The 12563-nt window shown below is 42.0% G+C and overlaps 2 protein-coding genes across 5 annotated transcripts in view; one reads left to right on the forward strand and one right to left on the reverse strand.

The window, feature by feature from the left end:
• CCND2 (cyclin D2) overlaps positions 1 to 3569 on the reverse strand; it is a 648494-nt gene extending 644925 nt beyond the window's left edge. Inside the window, exon 1 of the mRNA XM_056517253.1 lies at positions 3458 to 3569. The gene's annotated coding sequence lies outside the window, so the exon portion shown is untranslated. The remainder of the gene's footprint in view (positions 1 to 3457) is intronic.
• Positions 1 to 12563, forward strand: part of PARP11 (poly(ADP-ribose) polymerase family member 11) — a 29786-nt gene that overhangs the window by 7528 nt on the left and 9695 nt on the right. For all 4 annotated transcript variants that reach the window (XM_056517249.1, XM_056517247.1, XM_056517248.1 and 1 more), the window contains 3 exons: positions 86 to 217; positions 7570 to 7690; positions 12156 to 12231. In XM_056517249.1, the coding sequence (XP_056373224.1) occupies positions 86 to 217; positions 7570 to 7690; positions 12156 to 12231 (329 nt within the window). The remainder of the gene's footprint in view (positions 1 to 85; positions 218 to 7569; positions 7691 to 12155; positions 12232 to 12563) is intronic.

The raw sequence follows: 12563 nt of genomic DNA on the forward strand, positions 1-12563 counted from the left end.
CCTTGTACGACTTTGTTATATCTATTTTTGAGAGTTAAAAGCCAATATGGCTGCCATTAACACTCACTTGTCCTTTATGTCTCAGGTTGAAGCTTTCCGGCCAACAGAAAATATGGGGGCAACTATGGACATCAGTGTGCCAGAAGACATGGACGACTCTGAAACACAGTGGGGTTGGTTCTACTTGGCCGAATGCGGTAAATGGCATATGTTTGAGGTAAACCTTCCTTTATATGTGTAACCTATAGGGCCGCCCTGGTAATAGGATCTCACCCAACGTATCTGACCTGCACGACATAAGGTCATAGGGGGAGAGTTATCAAAACCCGTCCAGAGGAAAAGTTGCCCATAGCAACCAATCAGATCGCTACTTTCATTTTTAACAAGGCCTCAGCAAAATGAAAGAAGCCATCTGATTGGTTGCTTTTTTTTAGGTGTTTTATGCAATTCGGATCTTTTGCTTGCAATTTTCAAACGTGTTGAAAAAAATCTAGTAAAAAAAGTCTACGGTACTTTTTCTGATGTAAAATGCCTCAAAACAAGTACCATGCACTTAATTTTATGGCTGGTATGGTTGATGTAGTATTCCGCTGCCTGTTCTTAGTGTTGCAACCGGCTTGTGGAATGAGTCCCCACCCCCCACCACCATATTCTGCACTTTTGGTTTTGTGCAATCATTGACAAAAATATAATGCACCCAGATAGAAATGTCAGATTGCTGCAAATACAGGTATACAGTTATATATGTAAGTGATTACAGGTATTAGTCAAGGGCTTCTCCTGTTGCCCTACAAAAACGCTCTCAGAGGCTAATTTTGGGTAGTGTACTTCTTGGTGACTGGTGATAATACCCCCTGTTCTTTATTACACCCCCTTGTTTCTTTTTTACATACCCCCTCCCCGTCTCTTTATTACACCCCTCTTGTCTCTTTATTATACCCCCTGTCTCATTATTACATACCCCCTGTCTCTTTATTACACCCCCTTGTCTCTTTATTACACCCCCTTGTCTCTTTATTACACCCCCTTGTCTCTTTATTACACCCCCTTGTCTCTTTATTACACCCCCTTGTCTCTTTATTACACCCCCTTGTCTCTTTATTACACCCCCCGTCTCTTTATTACACTCCCCCCGTCTCTTTATTACACTCCCCCCGTCTCTTTATTACACTCCCCCTGTCTCTTTATTACACTCCCCCTGTCTCTTTATTACACCCCTCTTGTCTCTTTATTACACTCCCCCTGTCTCTTTATTACTCTCCCCCTGTCTCTTTATTACACTCCCCCTGTCTCTTTATTACACTCCCCCTGTCTCTTTATTACACTCCCCCTGTCTCTTTATTACACTCCCCCTGTCTCTTTATTACACTCCCCCTGTCTCTTTATTACACTCCCCCTGTCTCTTTATTACACTCCCCCTGTCTCTTTATTACACTCCCCCTGTCTCTTTATTACACTCCCCCTGTCTCTTTATTACACTCCCCCTGTCTCTTTATTACACTCCCCCTGTCTCTTTATTACACTCCCCCTGTCTCTTTATTACACTCCCCCTGTCTCTTTATTACACTCCCCCTGTCTCTTTATTACACTCCCCCTGTCTCTTTATTACACTCCCCCTGTCTCTTTATTACACCCCCCTGTCTCTTTATTACACCACCCTGTCTCTTTATTACACCCCCCTGTCTCTTTATTACACCCCCCTGTCTCTTTATTACACCCCCCTGTCTCTTTATTACACTCCCCCTGTCTCTTTATTACACCCCCGTCTCTTTATTACACCCCCCGTCTCTTTATTACACCCCTCTTGTCTCTTTATTACACCCCTCTTGTCTCTTTATTACACCCCTCTTGTCTCTTTATTACACCCCTCTTGTCTCTTTATTACGTACCCCCTGTCTCTTTATTACACCCCTCTTGTCTCTTTATTACACCCCTCTTGTCTCTTTATTACACCCCTCTTGTCTCTTTATTACACCCCTCTTGTCTCTTTATTACACCCCTCTTGTCTCTTTATTACACCCCTCTTGTCTCTTTATTACGTACCCCCTGTCTCTTTATTACACCCCTCTTGTCTCTTTATTACACCCCTCTTGTCTCTTTATTACACCCCCCTTGTCTCTTTATTACACCCCCCCTATCTCTGTTGGGACTGTTTTCAGACTCTGAGCAGAAGGACGTCTGGTTTCTGTGTCCATTACATGCCCTGCCATTGCCCGACAGCCCCCATCATCTTTGTTTGCAATGGTGTCATGAACGGTAAAGCTGGACGGCTACGGACTGGAAATGCATCATCTTTAGCATCAAATCCAGGTTCTGTTTGGGATCTGATGTCAGGTTGGAGCATGTTGGCCTCATGGTGAGCACTTTATTCCTGCCTTTGCTTGAAGAGACACACCGCCCCCTACTGGAGTGATGATTTGTGGCACCATTGCATACAACAGTCGGCACCTTAAAGGAGTACTCCACTGGAAAACATTTTTTTTTTTTAAATTAACTGTTGGCAGAAAATTAAACAGCTTTGTAAATGACTTCTATTTAAAAATCTTAATTCTACCAGTACTTATCAGCTGCTGTATGCTCCACAGGAAGTTCTTTTCTTATTGAATTTCCTTTCTGTCTGACCACAGTGCTCTCTGCTGACACCTCTGTCCATTTTAGGAAATGTCCAGAGTAGGAGCAAATCCCTATAGAATACCTCTCCTGCTCTGGACAGTTCCTGACATGGACAGAGGTGTCAGCAAAGAGCACTGTGGTCAGACAGAAAGAAAGAAATCCTGTGGAGAATACAGCAGCTGATAAGTACTGGAAGGGTTAAGATTTTTAATTAAAAGTAATTTATAAATCTGTTTAATTTTCTGCCACCAGTTGATTTACAAAACATTTTTTCCAGGGGAGTACCCCTTTAAGTAGGGATACGAGGGACATTAACAGGTCAGAGACATGTACAGGACATCCTGCGGCCACATGTGTTGTCTATCATGGCTTCCAGATGGAATTTTTCAGCAGGTTAAAGGGGTATTCCAGGAAAAAACTTTTTTTATATATATCAACTGGCTCCAGAAAGTTAAACAGATTTGTAAATTACTTCTATAAAAAAATCTTAATCCTTTCAGTACTTATTAGCTTCTGAAGTTAAGGTTGTTCTTTTCTGTCTAAGTGCTCTCTGATGACACGTGTCTCGGGAAACGCTCAGTTTAGAAGCAAATCCCCATAGCAAACCTCTTCTAAACTGGGCGTTTCCCGAGACACATGTCATCAGAGAGCACTTAGACAGAAAAGAACAACCTTAACTTCAGAAGCTAATAAGTACTGAAAGGATTAAGATTTTTTAATAGAAGTAATTTACAAATCTGTTTAACTTTCTGGAGCCAGTTGATATATAAAAAAAAAGTTTTTTCCTGGAATACCCCTTTAATGCTCTCCACACACAGCAAAGGTTTCCCAGGAACATATTTACCAGATTGTAACACTTCCTTGGCCGGCCCGGTCGCTATATTTATCGAGCCGTTATGGCGCCAACATCAGCAGGATCTATGGGGGAGATTCATCAAAACCTGTCCAGAGGAAATGTGGTCCCGTTGCCCATAGCAACCAATCAGAGCACTTCTTTCATTATTAACAAGGCCTCTGCAAAATGAAAGAAGCGATCTGATTGGTTGCTATGGGCAACTTTTCCTCAGCACAGGTTTTGATGAATTTCCCCCATTGACTGTATTCATGGGGCACTAATGGTAAATCTCTATGGGGGAGATTTATAAAAACCCTGTCAAGAGGAAAAGTTGCCCAGTTGTCCATAGCAACCAATCAGATCGCTTCTTTCATTTTTGAAAAGGCCTCTGCAAAATGAAAGAAGCGATCTGATTGGTTGCTATGGGCAACTGGGCAACTTTTCCTCCGCACAGGTTTTCATATATCTCCCCCCTATAGGCCCAGCTGGAACATCTGTGGGCAAATGTGCCATAAGATGCCATGGTGAATCTCTATACCTCCATCCAGACAACCGGGTACTGGAGCCTAGGGCTGGGCGGTATACGGGTTCATAGCGAATACCGACATTTTTGTGCTGCACGATATGAATTTTAACCCATACCGCAATACCAGTTTGGCCCCTCCCCCTCGGGAATGAATGAACTGTCAGCCTAGAACTAATCATTTGTAACCTGCGAGCACTGTTCTGATCCCCCCCTACCCCAATTAATTATCAGCCCAGCGCTGCGCTGTCCCCACATCGGGGAACTAATCATATGTGACCCGGGAACTTTGTTCTGCCCGCCCCCCCCCCCAATTATCAGCCCAGCACTGACACTCTATTCCAGTGGTCTTCAACCTCCAGATGTTGCAAAACTACAACTCCCAGCATGCCCGGGCATGCTGGGAGTTGTCGTTTTGCAACATCTGGAGGTCCGCAGGTTGAAGACCACTGCTCTATACTGTATCCCTATGCCCGGGCTGCAAAAGGTAAACAAAATAAACTTTAACTCACCTTCCCCGTCAGTCCGGACCAGCTTCCTAGGGAATGGAACGTCGGACAGCGGTCAGCCTATCACCGGCCGCAGCGATGTTCCGCCTTGGCCAATGATAGGTTGAGCTCACTGTCATGACGTCCACTGTCATGATAGTGCGCTCAGTCTATCACCGGCCGTGGTGGAACTTTGCTGCGGCCGGTGATAGGCTGACGGGTGTCCGACGTTAACGTCCCAGGAAGAGCGTAAGGCCGACTTGGGAATATGCGTTAAAGTTTATGTTTGTTTACCTTTTGCAGCCCGGGCATAGGGATACAGTATAGAGTGTCAGCGCCGGCGGCCGCAAAACAAACAGGAGGACGAGGAGGGCAGCGCTTGCGGGTGACGTGAGGTGAGTATTTACCCTGATGGGGACAGCGCAGCGCTGAGCTAATAATTCAAATTTTTTTTTGGGGGGGGGGGGGGAATACCATTATATACCGTGGAACCGCCATAAGTTACAAAAATAGCGCGATACACATATTTGACCATACCGCCCAGCCCTACTGGAGCCTCCTTTTACATTGAACAGTTTACCCCAATAAACTAATTATTTTGCTCTAATATTATAGTTACTGTATCATGTTTCATTTGATTCCAACAACTCCTACTTGGTCCACATCTCTTTACATAGTTCTGTTCAGGTGACCCGCAATAAGCAAGTAGCCCCCCGAATAGAGTGCTTATATGAGACCCAGCCTGAAGCGGATCAGCCCACCCCGAGAAATCTCAGCAAGCATAACATGATTTATCTGACTATGGCTGGGTTCACACCACGTTTTTGCAATACAGTTCTTGTGTCAGGTATTTGATAAAAAAAAACTGATTCCTCAAAACCTGACTAAACTGTATCAAAACATGTGTACAAATTTTTATCTGTATACGGTTTTGAAAATGATGTCCGGTTGCATCCTTTATTTAAATGGGCACTGTCACCATCTTTATTTTTTGATATGTTGTAGTACTTATGTACTACAACATATCTCTAATATACTTTTATTATTATAATTTTTTTATTAAAATTGTTTAATTTTCATTTGAAAACCGGCCACTAGGGGTCTCCCTCCTAGTGGCCGTCTGCAGCCTGGCGTGACGTCACGCCTGAAAAAGGACCGATGCGGCCGGGCATCGGTCCTTTTTCATTCAGCCTGCACTCGCTCCCTGTCTGTCAATCAGACAGGCAGTGAGCGAGCGCATTGGCTCCCCGGCCACTCCCCGGCTCCTCCCGCACATCGCCGTCGCTGTCCCTGCACGGCCGCTCCCGGACTCTGCAGTAAGTGTAATGGGGGGGGGGGAGGGTGTTGTGATGGAGGGAACGGGGTATGGCGCGGGGGGGGAGGAGGGAGACGGAGGGGACGGGCTAGCGCCGCATTTAACTAATAGTTTATCTACACAGGGTGCCTCCAGCTGTTTCAATACTACAACTCCCAGCATGCCCTGACAGCCAATAGATGTCAGGGCAAGCTGGGAGTTGTAGTGATGAAACAGCTGGAGGCACCCTGTGTAGATGAACTAAGGGCGGAAGTGTCGGCCCCAGCAGGCATCAGTGACGTGGTGCCTGCTGGGGAAGTCTGCCTGGTAGCGGGCACACTGCCAGGCAGACAAAAAGCATTTTTAATATATTAAAAATAAAAATTAAAAGCAGGGAGGGGGTTAGGGATAGATTGACAATAGGCAGGGACAGAAAAAAAAATAGTATGGTGGGAGCTACCCTTTAAGAAAATAATGTATACGTTTTGAACTTTTCACTCCATTATGAATAAAGTTTCACTTGTTTGATTGAAATTCCCCCCCAAAAAACTGTGCAAATTCAAAAACCGGATGGTGAAAACCGGATGGAACCGTACACACATTCAGTTCTGTACGGTTCCAATTGACTTCCATGTTAAAAAAATAAAAAAAATAAAATAAAAACATACAGTTTAATACAATTTTTCACCCGGACCAAAAAACGTGGTAGACTACGATTTTGGGTACGGGGAAAAAAGTGACAAAACCGTACAGGATGCAAAACACACACAATCTGATGCATCTTTTGGCATACGCTTTTCAATAGAGAGTCAATGCATACGGTTTTCAATACGGTTCCGTACGGTTTTCACATTGTAAACGTATACGGGAACTGTATTGCAAAAACGTGGTGTGAATGCAGCCTAAACTGTATCGAAACGTGTGTACAAATTTTTATCTGTATACCGTTGAAAACCGTATACAGTTTGAAAACTGATGTCCGGTGGCATCAGTTTAAAAAAAATAAAAAGTATACGTTTTTAACTTTTCACTCCATTATGAATAAAGTTTCACTTGTTTGATTGAAATTCCAAGAAAAATAAACTGTGCAAAGTCAAAAACCGTATGGAACCGTACACAAATACGGTTCTGTACGGTTCCCACGGTTTAATAAGGTTCTTCACCCCGACTAAAAACAGTGGTAGGCCACGGTTTTCTGGCCGAAAAAAAATCAAATAAAAAAAAATCGTATGGTTTGAAAAAACGGAGACAGCCGTATACATTATGGTGCATACAGTTTTGAATGGGAAGTCTATGGGCGCGCTTTTCTGTACAGTTGCATACGTTTTTTTTTAATGAAACCGTATAGCAAAATCGTGATAGTGAACCCACCCTAAGGCTGGGTTCACACCTCGTTCTTGCAATACAGTTCCCGTATACGTTTTCAATTTGAAAACCACACGGAACCGTATAGAAAACCGTATACATTGATTCTCCATTGAAAACCGTTTACCAAAAGATGCATCAGGTTGTGTCCGTTTTGCATCCTGTAAGGTTTTGTCAGTTTTTTCCCCCGTACCCAAAACCGTAGTATTTTTGACTTTGCACAGTTTTTTTTCTTGCAATTTCAATCAAACAAGTGAAACTTTATTCATAATGGAATGAAAAGTTAAAAACGTATACGTTTTTTTTCTTAAAAAACTGATGCAACCGGACATCATTGTTATTGTAAGTAGCGGTAAGGTACCCAGGATCTGTAACCTTTCTTCCAGAATATTATTTATAGGTCCATGTAGATGTTTAACCACAATGATTCTTCTGTCTTCGTGTCTTTTAGACGACATCCACTTCCTGCTGTTCCATAAGCAGCCAAGAGATCGAACAACACTACAAGGTGAATCCGCACGGGTCCGTAAACTTCAGAACCATGAAGTTCAACTACACCTTAGATTTTATAGGTAAGTAGTTCACCAGCCTTTCTTCTGTATTCTGTCTCTTTTCATCATCATTATCAATATCATCATCATCATTAATATCTATATTATCATCAGTATCTATATCATCATCTATATCAGTGTTTCCCAACCAGGGTGCCTCCAGCTGTTGCAAAACTACAACTCCCAGCATGCCCGGACAGCCAAAGGCTGTCCGGGCATGCTGGGAGTTGTAGTTTTGCAACAGCTGGAGGCACCCGTCTTGGGAAACACTGATCTATATCCTCATCAATATCAATATTATCATCAATATCATCATAATTAATATCAATATTATCATCAGTATCTATATCATCATCATCATCATCATCATCATCCCCACCATCATTAAAGGGTTTATTCAGGAAAAACTTTTTTTTATATATCAACTGGCTCTAGAAAGTTAAACAGATTTGTAAATTACTTCTATGAAAAAAGCTTAATCCTTTCAGTACTTATGAGCTGCTGAAGTTGAGTTGTTCTTTTCTTTCTAAGTGCTCTCTGATGACACGTGTCTCGGGAACTGTCCAGAGTAGAAGCAAATCTCCATAGCAAACCTCTTCTACTCTGTGCAGTTCCCGAGGCAAGCAGAGATGTCAGCAGAGAGCACTGTGGTCAGACAGAAAAGAACAACTCAACTTCAGCAGCTGATAATTATTGGAAGCATTAAGATTTTTTAATAGAAGTCATTTACAAATCTGTTTAACTTTTTGGAGCCAGTTGAAATAAAAAAAAAAAATTTTTATTTTCCTGGAATAACCCTTTAATATCTCTATTATCATCAATATCCTCATCATCATCAATATCCTTATCAAGATCATTATCATAGTCATTAATATCTATATTATCATAAGTATCTATATCATCATCATCAATATCGTCATCATCATTAATATCTATATTATCATAAGTATCTCTATCATCATCATCATCAATATCGTCATCATCATTAATATCTATATTATCATAAGTATCTCTATCATCATCATCATCAATATCGTCATCATCATTAATATCTATATTATCATCAGTATCTATATCATCATCTTTATCAGTGTTTCCCAATCAGTGTGCCTCCAGCTGTTGCAAAACTACAACTCCCAGCATGTTTTGCGACAGCCTGGTTGGGAAACACTGACTTTATCATCATCATTATCCTCATCAATATGATCATCATCAATATCTATATTATCATCTGTACAGTGACCCCCCCCGACCTACGATGGCCCCTACATACGATAATTTTAACATACGATGGCCTCTCAGAGGTCATAGCATTTTGAAGGCAGCATCAATATACGATGCTTTTGTATATCGGGGCCATCGCATAAACGGCTATCCGGCAGCGCAAACTGCTTCAGCTGCCGCCGGATAGCCGTTTACGGTGCCCCATGTGCTCCGGTGATGGTCTCCTACCTGTCCTCGGGGCTACGGAGCGTCCTCTTCGGGATCCCCTGCATCGCCGGCGCTCTCCTTCGTCGCCATCACATCGCAACGCACGTCGTACTGTCATCCAATAGGAGCGGCGTGCGTAGTGACGTGATGGTGGCAACGGAGAGCGAGGATCCTCGGGAAGCAGAGACGTCCGGAGCGTCGGGGACACCACGGGGACGTGGCGACAGCGATGGACGGCGACATCCAGGGCAGCGGTGACTGGTCCGGAGCGGCGGAGACAGGTGAATATTACGTCCTATACTTTACATTGCACGGATCCCTCAAGATACGATGGTTTCAACAAACGATGGTTCATTTGGAACGAATTACCATTGTATGTTGAGGGACCACTGTATATATATCATCATTATCATCACCAGTATCTATACCATCATCAGTATCAATACCATCATCAATATCATCATCATTATCCTCTTCAATATAATCATCATCATTATCTATATTATCATCAGTATCTATATCATCATCATTATCAATATCCTCATCATTATCATCATCATCAATATCCTCATTATCATCATCAGTATCTATATCATCATCAATATTTATATCATCATCAGTATCAACATCATCATCAATATCTATATCATCAGTATATATCATCATCTATATTTATCATCATCATCATGAGTATCTATATAATCATCCATATCTATATCATCATTATCAATATAATCATCATCAGTATCTATATCAGTGTTTGCTGAAGGCTGTCCGGGCATGCTGGTAGTTGTAGTTTTGCAACAGCTGGAGGCACCCTGGTTGGGACACACTGATCTATATCATCATCAATGTCATCATCATCAATATCTATATCATGCTTATTATCATCATCATAATTGTTTTCACATTTTCTATAATAGTAGTCTAATAATAGTAGTCTATAGTAGCCCTCCATTTATTGCAAAACTCCCTGCCTGTTGGGGGTTGTAGTTTTGCAACAGCTTGAGAGCCACATGCTAAAGACCTCTGCTATAGATACCGTTGAGGTAAGTGCAGGCTTCTTTGTTATGACACCTGTTACATTTTAGCTTTTTGTTCGCAAGTGAATGAATTTATGGCTTACATTAGTTATATACCCACCAGTTTAGTAATCCATACACCCTATTAGGGTATTCAGAGTAAAAACGTACCTCTCATATTACAGAAAAAAAATATTTATATATCTTACTCACTAGGTCATGCAGATTCTTTACATGTCTTTTTTTTTTATGTATCTAGCTTCTGTATTTGGCTCACAAATCCCTCTGTTCTGCTGCTCACTTATTCTGACATCCACTGCTCAGGAAGGGGCATGTCCAAATAAGTGAGCAGCAGAACTCACTTCCTCCCTGAGTGTGCTGTGCTGAGTCTCTTCATCTAATCACTGCAGGCTGCTCTGTAACCCCATCATCTCTGTTTTTATGCTGCAGTCTGATAGACAGGACAGAAGTGCTAGTCCTGCCCTATCTTCCTGGACTTTGCAAAGATGTACAACATATAAGAAGTTTTTGATACTGACAGTGCCCATTTAATGGAAGGGAGCTCTCCTTTTCAGGATCCTTATCTCTTGGTCTTAGTTGAGTGCAGCTACAAAGATTGCTTCTCACTTTGGAAGACATGTCCTGTCTTTTAATCCATTGATTAGAATAGGCACTGTGTAATGCTTTCATTCCCCCAGTTGTGGCTGTCACGTCTGGGCAGGGAAAGAGTGCAGCCCTGTACTCGCCCGCAGCCTCTGTCCCGACCTACTTACGTACCCGCCCTAGGCAGAGGGTCCGTAACCATTGTGCCGGTCCCTTCCTAAGGAAGGGATGGCCGTAACAGTCAACAATATAAACTACAAAAGCAGACACAGGTTGGGGGCAGTCAGGGGACACACAAACTAACAGAAATTATACTAAACAAACACAATGGCCCTCATTTACTTTTGCAAACCCGGCATGTTTTGTCGGGTTGTGCGCCAGATTCTGTCGCATCGCGACAGACTAACTCTCCATTTTGCTAAGAAAACCCAAGGGTGTGGCTGTGACATTTTCACAAAAACTCAACATATTTACTAAGGTTTCCATGTAAAATGTAGATGAGCTGAGGAAAACCCTACAGATCAGAGCATGTGTTAAAAAAAAAAAAAATAAATAAAAATAAAAAAGCAAAGTGTAGGGAAAGTGGAAAATGTAGTAAATACCATGGAAAATAAATTGTAGGGAATTAAAACCCACAAAGAAACCTACACAACACTCTTAGTAAATCAGGGCCAATAAGTCAGAGTCCACTATCCGAGTCAGGAAAAGTTGAGGTACAAATACTCAAATACAGGAGAAGGGTCAAGAAGCTAAGCCGAGATCAAACAGGATAACTGGAATCACAGGATATAATGCTACCTACAGGAAAATAACTCTTTCACAGGCAAAGTCTGAAAGCACACTGCAGGTTTATATAGCAGCCAGACAGATACAATCAGCAAGGTCAGCTGACCAGCCCAGAAAGTTAGGCATAGCCCAGCAACCAAAATAAACAAAAGAAACCTCAGAACAGATTAACCATACGGGTTCTGACAGTGGCACTGTCATCTTGAAACTGAATTATTAAAATTACAACTGATCACTGGGGGGGGGGGGGGGGGGGTGTCTAAGTGCATGGCTGTTTAGGGCTTTGACCCTGAATCTGAACATATATGTCATTAGTTAATTGACCTCTTTAGCATGATATGCAAATTAGGCATTGAAGCCCAGTGGCTGCTAGAGGCCAGTTTCGGCCCTTTTACCGGCTGGTCACCTCTTCTACTCCCCGGACTGACTAACTGGGAAGAGGCTGAACTGTGCTGGGCTCTAGGTCCCAAGGGGAACTCCTAGTGGGCTTCACAATATGATTACACAAGATAAAGAATAACCACAATTTCCATTTTTTTTATTTAATTTTTTTTCTTCTGCTTTTTATAATGCATTTTTGTTGTTGAGAAGATTTTTTTCATCTTTTATTTTCTTTCTTTTTTTTTTATTTTTATCTTGTCCAGAAATGAAACAGACCAATCTATGCACGGGGAAACAAAGGCCGGTGAAGCGTGCCCCTTTTTCCATTTCTGCTTTCAGGTACTTGAATATACTCTCTAATAATCACACTGACTGCTTTAGTGTTGGGCTGGGTTCACAATGATTTTTTTTTCTCTCTAAGTTTATTCTGTTTTTAATACAGTCAATTTTTTGGTACGCTGGACGTTGCAATCCATTTTCTGATGTATTTTTTTTTTCCTGTATCCCTTAACATATAAATAATTGATGAGAATTGTGCCTGCAGGACCTGGCCCCCCTTTTTTTTTTTTTTTTTTATCTGAATGACAGATATTTGGGGGTCAAATCTTCCATGATTAGACATTGGACAAGTATGGGCCATCAATGTTTCACCTTTGGAAAACCTCTTTAAT

Source organism: Hyla sarda, chromosome 4 (assembly GCF_029499605.1).
Source record: "Hyla sarda isolate aHylSar1 chromosome 4, aHylSar1.hap1, whole genome shotgun sequence".
Lineage (NCBI taxonomy): Eukaryota > Metazoa > Chordata > Amphibia > Anura > Hylidae > Hyla > Hyla sarda.